Source organism: Pongo pygmaeus, chromosome 19 (genome assembly GCF_028885625.2).
Source record: "Pongo pygmaeus isolate AG05252 chromosome 19, NHGRI_mPonPyg2-v2.0_pri, whole genome shotgun sequence".
NCBI lineage: Eukaryota > Metazoa > Chordata > Mammalia > Primates > Hominidae > Pongo > Pongo pygmaeus.
In genome coordinates this window covers 68,303,891-68,320,404 of record NC_072392.2, presented here as the reverse complement: position 1 = coordinate 68,320,404, position 16,514 = coordinate 68,303,891, and the positions used below count along the sequence as shown (strand labels likewise).

General features: G+C 57.0%; 1 protein-coding gene across 8 annotated transcripts; it reads left to right on the top strand.

Annotated features, from left to right (window-relative positions):
- The first annotated feature begins 3,699 nt into the window (after positions 1–3,699).
- SPATA20 (spermatogenesis associated 20) lies at positions 3,700–12,466 on the top strand. 8 transcript variants are annotated; one of them, XM_063656992.1, is made up of 18 exons: positions 3,805–3,917; positions 4,297–4,399; positions 4,675–4,793; positions 4,915–5,085; positions 5,186–5,250; positions 5,442–5,596; positions 5,675–5,818; positions 5,918–6,119; positions 6,617–6,747; positions 6,840–6,944; positions 7,166–7,240; positions 7,338–7,547; positions 7,632–7,824; positions 8,145–8,313; positions 8,602–8,813; positions 10,859–11,058; positions 11,846–11,926; positions 12,106–12,466. In XM_063656992.1, the coding sequence occupies exons 3-18, from the start codon at positions 4,717–4,719 to the stop codon at positions 12,274–12,276; spliced, it is 2,361 nt and encodes a 786-aa protein (XP_063513062.1). In that variant the 5' UTR covers positions 3,805–3,917; positions 4,297–4,399; positions 4,675–4,716; the 3' UTR covers positions 12,277–12,466. The 8 variants fall into 8 exon arrangements, with proteins under 8 accessions (XP_054316086.1, XP_054316091.1, XP_063513062.1 ...); XM_054460116.2 differs by lacking the exons at positions 4,297–4,399; positions 4,675–4,793 and adding an exon at positions 4,463–4,598 and having other exon boundaries at positions 3,801–3,917; XM_054460118.2 differs by lacking the exon at positions 4,675–4,793 and having other exon boundaries at positions 4,352–4,399.
- Positions 12,467–16,514: the final 4,048 nt, after the last annotated feature.

Below are 16,514 nucleotides of genomic sequence, written 5' to 3'. Positions count from 1 at the left end.
ACCACCCTCGCCTCTTTTTCTTCTCAGTGCTCCCTGATCACTGGACCACTGGACACTGATGTGTCCTCAGTGCTTGGCGTCTGGCTCTGCAGGCAGCCTGCAGCCAGCCCCCATCCCCCTTTCAGGGACAAATGGCCTTCCACCAGAGTCGGTGAGTGGAGAGGCACAATGCCACTCCCCTTCCTGAGGTGGGGGTAGGGGAAGGGAGTCCCACAATGGCAGTTACAAACAGGATGGACAAGAACACCTGCTCAGGAGTCAGACTGACAGGGTTCAAAGTTCTGCTCCAAGGTTTGACCCTAACAAGAATCACTTAGTAATAAGTGGTTATGCTCTGTGACCTTGAGTAAATTACTTACCCTCTCCATGTCTCTGTGCCTGCGTTTCCTTACTTGTCAAATGGGATCAGAAGTTTCTTCCTCGTGAGGTTACTATGTGGATGTCCCCAGGCCAGTGTCCATTCAGCTCAGAGTCCACCCTCTTCAGAGACTGACCATGAGGCACGAACCCATCGTGCCTTTCACTCCTGGTTTTGCCAGGCAATACCCAGAGTACAGCACCCATCTATTAATATCTTCTGCTACACCCAAACCTGGGATGTTCCATCCTTCTTGGCCCCTGACCCACAATTTGTGGCCCTGCCACCCAGGCTCTCTTCTTCTAAACTGGATCCCCCCGAGGACTCCCAAGGGGAGCTGTTTTGTCTCCCACAAAGAAGTTGGCAGCCTTGCTTCCTGCCTCCCTCCTTGCAAGACCCCTCCTGCTAGGAGGTTGGTGCCATAGGTCATTCTGTCCCCTCCCTGCCTGGGGCTGCCACTCCACCTCATTTTTGGGATGCTTCAGTCTTGGCTCATGGTCTTCTCATCCAGCTCTTACCTCAATTTCAAGTTGCTCCATTATCCAAGGACCTTATGGCCCCTTGACCTCTCAGTGACCCTCACCATGGTCACACTTGGAGGTTTGTCATCACCCCAAATTCCTCTACATTCAAGGCAGGCTTCCAGCTCTCTGAGCTTAACCTCGTTCCTTCTAGCCAGAACATGTTCTTTGGAGCACCCGCTGGACCCTCTGGCTAGCCAACCCTTCCAACAACCCGCCACACCCCACATTCTCAGAGTCACACAGGACCACTATCTCATCTATCCTTGATGGCGTCCACCACTTTCTCTCAAATGAATCCTTCCCATCGAAATGTGTCTTAATTAGCTCCATCCATCTTGACAGTGTCTTCCCATCTTTCCCCTCATGTCAAGCACCCATCATCTCTCTCTGTTTCCCCTCCCTTTCCTCTTCCCCCTCAGCCGACTCGGCGACTTCTGCTCTCAGCCTGACTTCACTAGAACGACACCCACTAAGCACACCAATGGCCTCCATGTTGCTGAAGCCAGTGGACGTTTTTCTGTCCCAGCCAGGCTGGCCCCTCAGGAGTCTGACATGTAGGCACTCTGTCCTTCATTTCTGGGGTGCTGTCCTTTGCACCCTGGCTGCTCCCCTTCTGTGTCTTTCTTTTTCTTTCTTTCTTTTTTTTTTTTTTTTTTTTGAGACGGAGTTTCACTCTTGTTGCCCAGGCTGGAGTGCAATCGTGAAATCTCGGCTCACCACAACCTCTGCCTCTCGGGTTCAAGCGATTCTGCTGCCTCAGCCTCCTGAGTAGCAAGGATTACAGGCATGCGCCACCATGCCTGGCTAATTTTGTATTTTTAGTAGAGATGGGGGTTTCTCCATGTTGGTCAGGTCGGTCTCAAACTCCTGACCTCAGGTGATCCACCCTCCTTGGCCTCCCAAAGTGCTGGGATTACAGGCGTGAGCCACCACGCCCTGCCTCCATCTGTGTCTTTCACAGGCTTACTCAAACCTGGACCTGAGCCCTCTTCTCTGCTCCACTGCATGGTCTCCCTGGATAGCTCCACACCCACATGGTCTCAACAGTCAAGACCCCCAATCCTCTCTCTTGAAGCCTCTCCTCTGTCCTCCAAGCAGTGTCATCTCTGTCTCCATGTGCACATCTCAAACCTGCAGGTCCCACAATGAACCCCATGAGTTGTCCCCCCACCTGCACCCCATGCCCTCTCTTGAGGGAATGGCCCCACCTTTCAAGTCACCCTGGACACCACCTTCTTTGTTGCTGCCAATCCTGACGACGTTTCCTCCTTGACCGACCTCCAGCCCATCCCCTTCTCTGCATCTCCACTCCCCCATCTGCCCTCTGAGTGCTGCTATAGCTTCCTATCTGCTGCTGCTTTCACTCTTGCCCCTTTCCACTTCATTCTCCACTGGGAAGCTGGTGGGATCTTTCCAAAACGCAGATCCAACCGGGTCACCCTCCTGACTAAAGCCTTTCAACAGCTTGCTTCTATTCTCATCAAAAATCCCCTTCTCTGGCCAGGCACGGTGGCTCAAACCTGTAATCCCAGCACTTGGGAGGCTGAGGCAGACGGATCACTTGAGGTCAGGAGTTTGAGACCAGCCTAGGCAACATGGTGAAACCCTGTCTCTACTAAAAATACAAAAATTAGCTGGGCGTGGTGGCACGCACCTGTAGTCCCAGCTACTTGGAAGGCTGAGGCACAAGAATTGCTTGAACCTAGGAGGTGGAGGTTGCAAAGAGCCAAGATCCACTGCACTCCAGCCTGGGCGACAGAGTGAGACTCCATCTAAAAAAAAATTGGGTCGGGCACGGTGGCTCATGCCTGTAATCCCAGCACTTTGGGAGGCTGAGGCAGATGGATCATCTGAGGTCAGGAGTTCGAGACCAGCCTTGAACCCAGGTTGTGGAGGTTGTAGTGAGCCGAGATCACACCACTGCACTCCAGCCTGGGTGACAGAGCGAGACTCTGTCTCAAAAAGTAAAAATCCCCTTCTCACAGTTCACGAGTCTCTCCAAGATCTTGCCTCTGCCCTCATCTACTCCCTGTCTTCCCTCTTTCTGCAGCTGCTCAGCCCTGACTCACTGACAAGCCACGGGAACTTTGCACAAACTGTACCTCTGCCTTCTTCCCCAGCACTCCCCCTGAGCACCCTCCAAGTTCCTTCCTCTCGTTCTCCGTGGCTTCACAAATGTGATTTCCTCAGGGAAGCCTTCATCCTTTGCCCCTTCCACCAGATCAGGTCACTTGTTACCTTATACCCTCATGGACTTGTCATGTGGGTGTTTAGCGGTATGGCTGTCGAATTAGCATCTGCCGCTCTCAACAGGCTGTGAGTCATGTGAGGCCAGGAGCCTTGTTTCTCTCTGCCCACCATTGTATACTCAGTGCCTTGCAGAGTGGCAGGCGGCAGGCACTTAATAAATATTGGCTGAATGTAGCCAATGAGGCCATGTGTAACCTATGTGACATGAAATGGGCTCATCAGTATTATTTAAGGAAGGCTTCCTGGAGTGGGTAGGATTTGAGTAGGACCTAGAGAGGAGGAGGCTGCAAAAAGCAAAGCTTGTTAGGTTAGCTGGTGGACCTGGCCAAGGTACGCCTTCGCCTTGGATCTCATTTCTCATTTGTAAAATGGGCAGGGGTTGGACAAAATGAGCTGAAGCTCTGGCATCCCATGGCCCTAGCATCCCCCAGCCCTAGATCCCACAACTCTCCATATTCCCTTGAGAAGAGCTGTCCTCCCCAGGCAGGGGCAGAGCCCAGTTTTATGCACAGAATGGGTCCTCCCAAGGCCCGGGTGCCTGATCTGCAATTCTGCGCTCCGCCGCAGGGCGACGCTCGGAGACCAGCCACACTGTCCCAAGTCCCGGGGAAGACCCGCCCGCGGCTCCGTAGGTGCCTGGCCCGCCCCTCGCAGCCTCCTGCCCTCCCTTCCTGTCCTTAGCGGCCGGGCCCACGGCCCCGAGCAGCCATGCTGGGCGCGCGGGCCTGGTTGGGCCGCGTCCTTCTGCTGCCCCGCGCCGGTGCAGGCCTCGCCGCGAGCCGCAGGTACGGGCGGGCGAGCGGGCCTCTAGGGCACTCCCTGCGCTTGCCTGCGGGCCCAGTGGAGGGTCTTCCGGACACCGGTCCCCAGTGCCGGTCTGGACCACCCCTGCATGCCTGGCCCTTCCCCCACCCCACCTCCGGTCTGCCCCTGAGACCTGGCCCTGGCAGTAAGGCTCTCCTCCCCTCCCCTCCCGTCCTCATTTCTTCCCTCCTCTCCCCGTCCTTCCAGTGCAGTGCCAGCTCTTCAGGGACTGTTCTGACACCGCTTCCAGGAAGCCTTCCTTGCACCCCAGTGCTGGATGCTGGGTCAAGGGCCTTTCTCCAGTAGTACCCTGTGCCCTGTCACAGTCCTTTATTGCTGCATGGACCTTTCGTTATTTAGGTCTGCCTGCAGTCCCACTTCCAGGCTGAACTCCCTGAGGTCTCTGATTCCCTAGGTGTCCTGGGGTCTGGCCCAGGACCTGGCCCCACAGGAGTCCCAGCAGGTGGGCGTTGAGTGAGGGAGTCTCCATGTCTGGTTTCCTCTGTTTGTCCCTCACCTGGTCCAGTCCCAGACCCTACTGATCTTGGCTTGTCCAGCCACCAACTGTGGGCTGCCTTCCAGTGGGGCAACACCCAGGCCTGCCAGAGAGATGCCTCCAAGCAGCTGCTCCAGGAAGGGCCCGGGGAGGGGCCTGGGGAGGGGTAAGAATGGAGCCCCAAGAACCATTCTGCCCATTGTGACCCGCCCTGACCTCACAGCCATCCTTCCCACCGCCAGGCCCAGGAGGTTGGGGGAGACTAACCTGGCAAGGAGCCCCCAATGAGCCACCTCTCCTCACCCCCCAAAAAACATAAGGGGGAGCACAAAGGCCACAGTCTCCCCCATGGTTCAGAAAGGTGGGTTGGGTTGGGAGCAGGGGTCCTACTGGGGTGCTGAGTTGAATGGGGCAGGTGCTGGGGGACCTGGGAGAAGGTGGGTGGAGGCCCCTGGCTTGCCTGACTCACCAGTCCTCACCAGGGGTAGCTCCTCCCGGGACAAGGACCGAAGTGCGACGGTCAGTAGTTCAGTGCCCATGCCTGCTGGAGGGAAGGGAAGCCATCCTTCATCTGCACCCCAGAGGGTCCCCAACCGCCTGATCCACGAGAAGTCACCATACCTCCTACAACATGCCTACAATCCTGTGGACTGGTGAGCACCTCTCCTGGGGCCCTGCCTGGAATCGCTGGGGTCCTGGGCCCCTTCCAGACCCCCTGGGCTACTGAGTGATGCACCACCCTGCTGGGTCTAGGTACCCCTGGGGACAGGAAGCCTTCGACAAGGCCAGGAAAGAAAACAAGCCGATTTTCCTCTCAGGTAATGCTCCCACCTTCCCTGATATGGGGGTGTGGGCAGGGAGTGGCAGTGGATGGGGGAGGGTCCTCTCGGCCTGGCGGGTCTTCCAGGAGACTAGAGGCCAGGACGTCTTCCATGCAGCCAGGGCCACTTGGCCAGCCTCCCTCTGACCTGTCGCTGGCCCCCTGACCTCTCCCCATGGTCCTGTTCAGTCGGGTACTCCACCTGCCACTGGTGCCACATGATGGAAGAGGAGTCCTTCCAGAATGAGGAGATCGGCCGCTTGCTCAGTGAGGACTTCGTGAGCGTGAAGGTAGACCGTGAGGAGCGGCCTGACGTCGACAAGGTGTACATGACGTTCGTGCAGGTGAGCAGCCCTCCTCGGGAGTGTATGCGCCACATGGGGTCAGGGCAGCTCCCCTCACCCTCGCTCTCTCTCTGCCAGGCCACCAGCAGTGGCGGGGGCTGGCCCATGAATGTGTGGCTGACTCCCAACCTCCAGCCCTTTGTCGGGGGCACCTATTTCCCTCCTGAGGATGGCTTGACCCGAGTCGGCTTCCGCACAGTGTTGCTGAGAATACGAGAACAGGTGGGTGTGCCTCGGGGAGTTGGGGGACGAGGGTGGGGGACTAGGAAACAAGAGCCCCTCCCCCTAGCTGACCTCCAGGTGTGCCCCCACCTCCTGCAGTGGAAACAGAACAAGAACACCCTGCTAGAAAATAGCCAGCGTGTCACCACCGCCCTGCTGGCCCGATCAGAGATCAGCGTGGGTGACCGCCAGCTGCCGCCCTCTGCCGCCACCATGAACAATCGCTGCTTCCAGCAGCTGGACGAGGGCTATGATGAGGAATATGGTGGCTTCGCTGAGGCCCCCAAGTTTCCCACGCCGGGTCAGTGCCCCATGCCCGCCTTAGCCCAGGCTTTGGCCTTCTGATTCCTATGCTGGTCAGGGACCTACTGGCTCCTGGCCTCACCCGTAGTTTCCTGTCCTCCTGACTGGCAGTGACCTCCTTTCCCCTAGCCTGTCAATAGCTATCGGTGAAGACCCGACTGCTGGTGTCAGCAGTGACCCTCTCACCTTAACCTAGATGATGACCTTCTGTCCCCTGATTTGGTCAGTGACCCAGTGACCCTGGCTTGGCTAATGACATTCTGGGCTCTAGGGGGACAAGTAACTTACTGGTCCTCTGTGAGCCAATGATATTCTGACCTCTGGCTTAGGCTATTACCCTCTGTCCTGTGGGTTGACTGTTGACCTCACAGCCTGTCCAGAGACTGCCCGTTGAGTGGACTCCCAGCCTCTGCCTGGCCCACGGCCTCCTGACCACCCCGATCTCTGTCCCCACTTTCCCATTCTCTTAGCCACATGTTCTTGGTGCCCCCACAGTGATCTTGAGCTTCCTGTTCTCCTACTGGCTCAGCCATCGACTGACTCAGGATGGCTCTCGGGCCCAGCAGATGGCCTTGCATACCCTGAAAATGATGGCTAACGGGGGCATCCGGGACCACGTGGGGCAGGTGATGGGCACTGGGTGTTCCCTGGAGGGGCAGCAGGGGGCTGTGGGGTGGGGCAGAGGCTGGGACTGGCCTCCAGCTTTGTATCTGCACAGGGCTTTCACCGATACTCCACAGACCGCCAGTGGCACGTCCCTCACTTTGAGAAGATGCTCTATGACCAGGCACAGCTCGCTGTGGCCTATTCGCAGGCCTTCCAGGTGACCCCTGACCCCAGCCCAGAGAACAGGCATCTCACTCTGGCTGCCCCTCCCAAGGCCTTCCTGGTGACTGTGGCTCCTCTTAATCTGAATCCCCTGTTCCCTCCCAGGTACCCACTCCCCAGGCTTCCCTCCCACACCTGCCTCAGAGAATGTTGCCGCCTTCCACCGGGGCCTCCCCAGTGACCTCTGTTCGCAGTCTCCTCTCTTCCCTTTCTTAGATCTCTGGCGATGAATTCTACTCTGATATGGCCAAAGGCATCCTGCAGTACGTGGCTCGGAGCCTGAGCCACCGGGTGTGTGTCCGTGGTGGCAGGTGGGCCTGGCTGTGGGAGGGGTCGGGACCTCCACTGCCCTGTGGGCCGGGGCCAGCCAACTCTCCCCTCCCCACAGTCTGGAGGCTTCTATAGCGCTGAGGATGCAGACTCGCCCCCAGAGCGGGGCATGCGGCCCAAAGAGGGCGCCTACTATGTGTGGACGGTCAAAGAGGTTCAGCAGCTCCTCCCGGAGCCTGTGCTGGGTGCCACCGAGCCGCTGACCTCAGGCCAGCTCCTGATGAAGCACTACGGCCTCACGGAGGCTGGTAACATCAGCCCCAGTCAGGTGAGGACTTCTGGGGTCACCTGACGGGCCCTGGTGCCTGCCTGCCAGGCATGTGAGCTCGCAGACAAAGGCCATTCTCCTCAGGACCCCAAGGGGGAGCTGCAGGGCCAGAATGTGCTGACCGTCCGGTACTCGCTGGAGCTGACTGCTGCCCGCTTTGGCTTGGATGTGGAGGCCGTGCGGACCTTGCTTAATACAGGGCTGGAGAAGCTCTTCCAGGCCCGGAAGCATCGGCCCAAGCCACACCTGGACAGCAAGATGCTGGCTGCCTGGAATGGTGGGGCAGCATCTCTGAGACCGAGCCTGTCTGTAGGATCCCCCTTCACAAAGCCCCTGTCTGTCCGGCACCTGCTAAATGCTCACTCTCCCTTTATTAGCGTTATTATTCTCAGTTGACAAAAGAGGCTTAAGGAGCTTGAGTAACCTGCCCAAGGTCACACACAAGGGCTGGGAACCCCGCCATGTCTGGCTTTGGAGCCCAAGATCTTAGGGATCACCCATGGCTCCAGGGAGGTATTGGGGCCTGAGGTGATGGGGTGGACATGCCTGGAGGGTCCTGGCCAGCTTCTCACCACTACTTGTCTCTCCTGGCTCCAGGCTTGATGGTGTCAGGCTATGCTGTGACTGGGGCTGTCCTGGGCCAAGACAGGCTGATCAACTATGCCACCAATGGTGCCAAGTTCCTGAAGCGGCACATGTTTGATGTGGCCAGTGGCCGCCTGATGCGGACCTGCTACACCGGCTCTGGGGGGACTGTGGAGCACAGGTTGGGGGCTGGGTAGACCGGGAGGGCTCGTCTCCCCACGCGTCCCCAGCCTACCTCTGCCCTACTTCTCCCCTCCATGTGGACTCCAGTCCTGGCTTTGCCAGGTGCTTTCTGTGAGTTTGTAGCCTCCCTGGGCCCATTTACTCATCTGGGAAGTGGGCTGATGGCACCTGCCCAAGAGGGTTTATATGGAGGGTTAAGTGAACAAATGCGTGAAAGGGTCTCCTCTGGGAAAGGCCCACTCTCCTGGGACTCTCCCCAGCCTCTCCCCTAATGCCTGTCCCCCAGCAACCCACCCTGCTGGGGCTTCCTGGAGGACTACGCCTTCGTGGTGCGGGGCCTGCTGGACCTGTATGAGGCCTCACAGGAGAGTGCGTGGCTCGAGTGGGCTCTGCGGCTGCAGGACACACAGGACAGGCTCTTTTGGGACTCCCAGGGTGGCGGCTACTTCTGCAGTGAGGCTGAGCTGGGGGCTGGCCTGCCCCTGCGTCTGAAGGACGGTCAGTGGGGGTGCAGGGCTAGTCTGGGGTCCTGGGAGGTGTAAGTGCAGCGTGGGTGAAGAGCTGGTGTGGGCAGGAGCCCTCCTGGCTTTGTGTCTCTGCTACTTTTTAATGGTGTGATTTTTAGCTGCTGTAGTATTTCTGAGTCTCAATTTCTTTTTTTTAAATAGAGACAGAGTCTTGCTATGTTGCCCAGGCTGATCTTGAACTCCTGGGCTCAAGTGATCCTCCCACCTCGACCTCCCAAAGTGCTGGGATTACAGGCATGAACCACTACACTGAGCGTGTTTTGTTTCGTTCCTTTCTTTCCTTTCTCTTTCTTTCTTTCTCTCTTTACTTTCTTCCTTTCTTTCTTTCTCTTTTTTTTTTTTTTTTTTTTTTGAGACAGGGTCTCACTGTCACTCAGGCTGGAATACAGTGGCATGATCTTGGCTCACAGCAACCTCCGCCTCTGGGGCTGAATCAATTCTCCCACCTCAGCCTCCCGAGTAGCTAGGACTATAGGCATGCACCACCATGCCTGGCTAATTTTTTGTAGAGATGGGATTTCTCCATGTTGCCCAGGCTGGTCTCAAACTACTGGGCTTAAGTGATCTGTCCACCTCAGCCTCCCAGAGTGCTGGGATTACAGGCAAGAGCCACCATGCCTGGCCTGTTTCTTAATAAATAAAATGGAGCTAACATTGGTACTACCTTACAGGGTTGATGTAAAGATGAATTTAGCTGTTCTGTAAACATGCTTAGCACAGTAACTGACACCCATGGATTCAGATATTGACCAAGGCTCACTTGGTCCCTGCCCTCACGAAGCTTACAGTATGGTAGGGGAGACAGCGAATATGCAGTAATAATGCAAAAACACATGCACAAATGTGCAGTTAAAATTGTGGTGAGTGCCATGAAGTAGGACGCTCTATGCGTACCTGCTCCCTATCACCCTTGTACCTTGTCTGTGGTTAAACGTTTCTTTCCCGAAACTCAAATTTTAGCTCCTCAAAGATCAGGACTTTCTGCCACTGTTGTATCCCCAGGGTCTAGTGTGGTTCTGGCACATTGTAAGTGCTTAATAAATGTTAACCGAGGGAATGAAAGGGCTTTGGGAGAGAACCACAGAGGAGGCCCAACCCAGCCTAGGGAGAGATTAGAGGACACCTGTGACAGGTGTCATTTAACCAAGGCCTGGAGGGAAAGAGGGGCCATGTGGCCATGGAGAAGCTGTGGAGAGAGTTCAGGCATAGGGAGCAGTGCATGACAGGCCTGGAGCAGGCAGCCTGTATCCTGGAGGACAGGCAGGGCCCGCGTGTTCCAGGAGGGCACCAAGGAGAATGCTGAGGCCGGCAGGGCACGGAAGCTGTCTTTTTTTGTTTTTCTCCTAAGAAAAGAAGGCTGGTCTCAAACTCCTGGGCTCAGGTGATCCTCCCGCCTCGGCTTCCCAGGTGCTGGGACTACAGGTGTGAGCCACCATGCCCGGCTGGCAAGGAGGTTTTAAGTGGATTGTGATCTGCTCTGGTATGGGTTTAAGGAGGTCACTCTGACCACTGGTGGAGAGAAGTGGGGGTGGGGGAAACAGGCGACCAGTTAGGAGGCCATTACTCGTGTTCAGTCCAGGCAGGCATTGGTGAAGGCTCAGAGGATGTGGAAGTATGAGATGGGGAGACATGGTGAGATTTGGATCTCTTCTGGTCGCGGCCCTGGCGAGACTCACAGATGGATTAGAAGCGGAGGGAGAGGGAGAGGAAGAGGACAGGATGATGCCGCTCTAGCTTGAGCAGCTGGTTGGCTGGACAGAGGTATCAGCAGCAAGGAGGGAGCCTGGAGACCAACAGTTGAGGCTAGACAGGTAGAGTGGAGGGTGCCATAAAAAAGACAGCAAAGTACTGATAACTGCTGGAGTGGCATCCACACCCAGAGCGGGGAAGGGGCAGGATGGGCAGGGCCTTTTCTCTGTCCCATGCCCCAAGTGGCCCTGGATACAGTCCTGGGCAGGGTCCTGGGACTCAGTGACCCGCCCTTACCCCCACCCCCTGCCTCCCTGTGTGCTGCAGACCAGGATGGAGCAGAGCCCAGCGCCAATTCCGTGTCAGCCCACAACCTGCTCCGGCTGCATGGCTTCACTGGCCACAAGGACTGGATGGACAAGTGTGTGTGCCTATTGACCGCCTTCTCCGAGCGCATGCGCCGTGTCCCGGTGGCATTGCCCGAGATGGTCCGCGCCCTCTCAGCCCAGCAGCAGACCCTCAAGCAGGTGGGGGGTGAGGGCATCTGGGCTGGGACCTCGGGTAGGAGGGAAGTTGGGGCTGCGATGGCAGATGGGAACAGGGGGTGGGGTTCCTTGGCCGTCCCCAGAGCTCAGGTCTGTGTGTGTGCAGGCGCGTGGAGGCGCCTGTCAGACAGGGAGGCAGAAGTTAATATGAGTCCGTGGTGGCTGATGAAGTGTTTCTCTGTACGCCTTGGTGTCAGTGTAATTGCTTCTGTCCGTATTGTGTTATTGGTGTGTGTGTACTTCCGGGTGTGTGTGACCCTGGAGGTGTGTGTCTGTGCACCTACCTTTGAGGGGGATGCTGGTGTGAGTGTTCATCGTGTGTGTCTGTCTGCATGTGGATGCCCCATCTGCAGGTTTGCCTCTGTGTCTGCCTGCATGCATGTGTGTCTGGTGTTTGTGTGTGTGGTGTCTGCCTCTGTGTGGGCATCTACTGTGTGTGTGTGTGTGTGTGTGTGTGTGTGTGTGTGACTACTCTGTGTCTGTCTGGATGGGTCTCTGTGTGCCCTGGGTCTTCTGGGTGTGTGTCTCCCCGTGTTTGTATCTGTACCATTGTGTATATGTATGACATTTCCACTTCGGTATTCTCATGTGTGAGTGTGTGTGTGTGTTCCCACTTGCCAAGCATTAACTCATCCTGGCAGCTGAGATGAGTCCCTCTTCCTTCTTAGGGATATAGGGTGGGGCGGAGGGAGGATGGGGAAGCCCTGGTGGTCTAGGGCTCAGCCCTCCCTCCCCTGACACACCAGAGTGACCTTTCTATTCCGGTCAGATCGTGATCTGTGGAGACCGCCAGGCCAAGGACACCAAGGCCCTGGTGCAGTGCGTCCACTCTGTCTACATTCCTAACAAGGTACCCATTCCTGTGAGCCCAACCTGCCACCTCCCCAGAGCTGCCCCCTCCCATCCTCAGCTCCTCAACATCTTCTTCCCCTCAGAATGTTGGGAAGAGGGAACTTCCCAGTGGGCCTTGTCAATGGGCAGGTGACCCCACGCCGGCAGGTGACTCTCCCTGCTCTGCTGCTGCCCTAGGTGCTGATTCTGGCTGATGGGGACCCCTCGAGCTTCCTGTCCCGCCAGCTGCCTTTCCTGAGTACCCTCCGACGGTTGGAAGACCAGGCCACTGCATATGTGTGTGAGAATCAAGCCTGCTCAATGCCCATCACTGATCCCTGTGAATTACGAAAACTGCTACATCCATGACTGCCCCAACCCCCTTGGGCTGGGGCAGAAGGTGAAGCATCCCAACTGACTAGAGACTCAGGCCCTGCAGGGCCCTATAGAACCTGTGGCCATCCCTGAGCACCCTGCCACCAGGTGACCTCGGCCATACTCACTGCCCCCCTTGGGCACCCACTCACCCTAGAATAAACTTAACGGTGTCCCGTGGTAACCTGAGGGCCTCAGCTTTGCTTATGAGGGAGGGACTTCAGGCTTCAGCCTGGGAACCGGCAATTCAGGGCCGCTTCCTCTGGCAGCCCCCACCTGACCCCTCTGCCTTCTCCCATTTCTCCTTCATCTTCCAGGGGTCAGCAGACTGCCCCTTTCCCTTCCATGGTCATTGTAGCCTGAATGGATTTCAGGGGACTAAAACCAAGTGAAGATGCCCAGGGGTGGGCATGGGGGTGTGGACTGGCCCAGGAGGGAGAAAGCCCGATCCTTGCCCTCAGAAAGAGGTTGAGAAGGGAACCTGCCCTCCCCTCCCCATTGTCTCCTTGTGTTGAGCTGGAAAGGGGCAGAGATCCTTTACATGAGCTTTTATATTTCACAGAATGGTGACTTTGCATATGCCCTGGTGCATTGTGGGAGCTGCTATTGTCACAACTAAGACATTTCTTTTGGGGTATCCATCTAGCCCCAGCCTCGAAAGGATGGAAGCAAGGCCTCCTTGCAGGAGGTCATGTTGTCCATTCGTCTGCTTTCATACAAGCTGGTCCAAAGAAAGAGTTCTCTTTCTTTTGGAACATCTGTTGGGTTGGAAGTCCTTCCCCAAATCTATCTGAGTCCTTCTTGCTGCAGAGAAAGCCTTCCTGTGACCTCATCCTTTCCCCTAAATGTTGGGAAATGCTCCTGAGTCCTGTCCTTGACACATACATCTTCCCAGGCTCCAGAAACCCCGTCTAGCTTCCTTGGGTTGAGGGATGGGGACTGGGACACATGCTTTGGGAAGGGCAGGTGCAGAGTGATGGAGCTGACAGGGGGTGGGGGAAGCAGGGGGAGGAGCTGTCCCTCTGAGGCCTTTGGGAATCGGCTGTGCCAGGCATCCTCAGCCTCCCAGCTAAGCAACATAGAGAGCCAAAAGAGGCTACTAGAGACAAGAAGGCCTTCATGGGGCCACTGCTTGTGGGGGATGTCAGCAGTGGGGAGGAGTGAAGCAGGAAGGAACCGGGAGACTGGATGGAATTGCTCCCTTCACACGGTCACACATAGCCACACATGGTCACTGGGACCAGAGTCAGCTCTGTCTGGGCAGCCAGGCCCTCAGTGCAAGCCACCGGCCCATCTGGAGGGGATTAGTGCTCCGGCCAACAAGGTCAGCTGGCCCCTTCCTAGCTGGAGCCCACTCAACCTTGCCAGGAAGTCAGAGAGCTGGACAAGTGGAGCCCGGCCTGGGGAGGTGGAAGGGAGGGAGGATGGAGCATGGTGAAGCACAGGTGGCCTTTTTGGCAGCCCCAGCCCTGGCTTTGGAACAGTCTGGGCAGTGTGCCAAGCCCTCTTGCCACTGTCGTCCCATTGACCCTCATGAATGAGTTGCGAGGCAGGTACTTTCAGCCTCCTATGGATAAATATTCGAGGCCCAGAGAGGGTAAGAGAACTGCCTGTGACCCCTCAGCACTTCTGTTTCTCTCTGGGGTCTTGAGGATACAATAAAGACCCCTAAGGCTTCCTCTTCTTGCAGGAGGTCCAGGCATAGCTGTGGGGGGAGGGTGCCCTTGGTGTCTTCTGTCCCTGCAGCCAGTCTGCTTTCTGCTCGGCAGCTCCTCTCTCCCTCCTGGGATGAGATGTGCACGGGATGATGGGATTCTGTAAATGGGTTGGGAAGAAGGAGTTACCCCCTTAAAGGGTTAGTTCTCCCAGGAGTGCTCGAATTTCTAAAGGGGGCAGGGTCCCACATAAATCTCACTCAGAAGCAGGATTATAAGAGTTCCTGCAGCATCCCTTCCCCTTTGCTGGTCCCTCTTGAGTGTGCACCCGGTTCTACCAGCGGAACACCTGTGGGCCAGGGTCACTGGAGACAGGGCCATACCGTTTGGGCAGTCACTTAAGTAACTTCATCATTTTGAGCACCCCCCTTCCTTATCTGAAAGGTGGGGGGCCACCCACCCAGCTCTCAGGGCTGTTAAGGTGACTAAATGGGATAATGGTTGTATCATCCCTGAGCAAAGGGTATCACAGATGGGAAGATTATCTTAGCTCCGCAGGGAGCCAGATGGGCTGTGAGGGAGGGGTAAAGGCAGGGCTGGAGGGGGCTGGAGGGGCTGGCTGAGCAGGGTATATATGGGGGGGTTCTTCCTCAAACCCAGAAAAGCTCTTAGTTAGGCTTAGTGTCTTTGTTGGGAAACTGAGGCCCAAAGAAAGGAATTTCTTGTCCCTTTGTTTCCCTTTCCCTGCCTGAGGTCATTCATTCACCTAACAACTTTGTGCCTGACACTAGACAAGGCCCTAGTGAGCAAAATGAACATAGCCCCTCTGGGAACACAGAGCCTAGATGGAGAGACGATCATTTCATTACTGCAAACACAAACATATAATCCCAGCCTGGGCTAAGTGCTGTGAAGTTCCAGACTTGTGTCTGGCTCGGTGCTGTATCCTAAGCACCTTGGCACTTAAGTGGCATTGAAATACTTGCTGGAAAGAAGGCCACTCTGAGGAGGTGATGTCAGAGCTGAGGCTTGGAGGGCTGGAGTTAAATAAAGATGGTTTCAGGTCTTCTTTGCCTTCCCTGTGGGTCCTGCCTCTGCCTCCTCTCTGGCACTCAGGCTAAGGGTAAGCATCTCCGACTGGCCATCAGCCCCAACATGCCGAGTTCAGGGATCAGATCCTGTCTTGCGTGGCCGGTCTCCCCTAGGTCCTGAACCCAGGGAAGTGCATGTGGATCTCAATTTATCTAGATGGTGCGTTTGTGCCTGCCCTCCTTTCGGGCATGTTCTAGAACAGAGTTCAGTCCAGAGCCCAGGGGTGGCCGGGATGATGGATGAGGGTGTGGGGCCTGCTGACCACCAGGGGACCTGATCATTGGGCTGGGCCAGCCTCTCTGTCCTCATTTTCCCCTCCGCAAAGAAGGGGTGATGAGCGTCCCTACTTCTCGCGCCAGCCCCGGGGCCTCTATCCTGGCGGGAAGGGCAGGCCGACCCGGCAGACTGCGGCCTCTCGGGAGGGAAGAAGGTGTCAGACGCGCGGAGCAACCATAAATAGCCCCCCTCTCCCAGAAGACCGCACGGGGTTCAAGACTCAGCCGCCGCATACTCAGAATGAGAGCAGAGACTCCCGCCAGGAAAAAAAGGCACTTAGGGGATCTGCTCATTAGCATGAAATGCAAATGAGCCCGCCCGGCCTCATTTACACAACTCGGTGCATGGATTCGGCGAAAGGGCAACCAGGGAGACGACAGCGCAGCAGCCACTCTGCCACTTCCCCCATCCCCTCTCCCCATCGGCCGGGGCGGGAACTGAGACGACCCCAACCCTCTGCGGTGGCGGGAGGTGCGCGGGGGCTGCGTGGGTGGCGCAGCCTTAGGAGAGTGAACAACGCCCAGGGGTGATGGCCTCAGCAACGTGAGGGGTGGTGATGGAGGTCATCCCGCCCATCCCTCCGCCTCTCCGCAGTGGCGCAAGCGTCCCAAAATCTCCGGAGAGGGAACTGACTGACCCACTAGGTTCCGCCGTGTCTACCTCTCGCAGATGTTGGGGAAGTGCTTCCCGGCGTCTAATCCTCGCTGTTTCCCCCTCCACCGGCGCCCAGCACACCCGCGGCGCTCCGCTCCTGGGTACGCACATCCTTCTGGAGTGGCTCCCGCGGCAGGAGAGAGCTAGAGCCGACTGAGCCCCAGAACTCGGGGAGGTAGGCGGGGCAAGGGCCGGGGTCTGCGCGTGCGTGTGCGCGCGTGGAAAGCGCAAACCCACGAGGGCCCGCTGCCGGTAGGGTGAAGGTGAGTGAAGGCGGCAGGCCCGCGAAGTTCCAGTTCCGCGGACACTCTTTCCCTAAGCCACATAGGAACTTAAAAGAAACTGAGGCACGAAGTTGGGGGGTGGCGGTGGTGGGGACTTTGAAGGTCGAGTCGATAAAGCCCAGCTCTGTGCTTCCGCCCCCTCCCACACACTCGAGACCCCCACAGGTTCCTTCTTAGGGGTCCTCGCTCTGCTCCGCAGACCCTCCTGGAGATCCGGGCTCTGCGGTCCAGCGCGACCTGCCTGGGGCCACGTGTTCAAGCACGAAGCCCC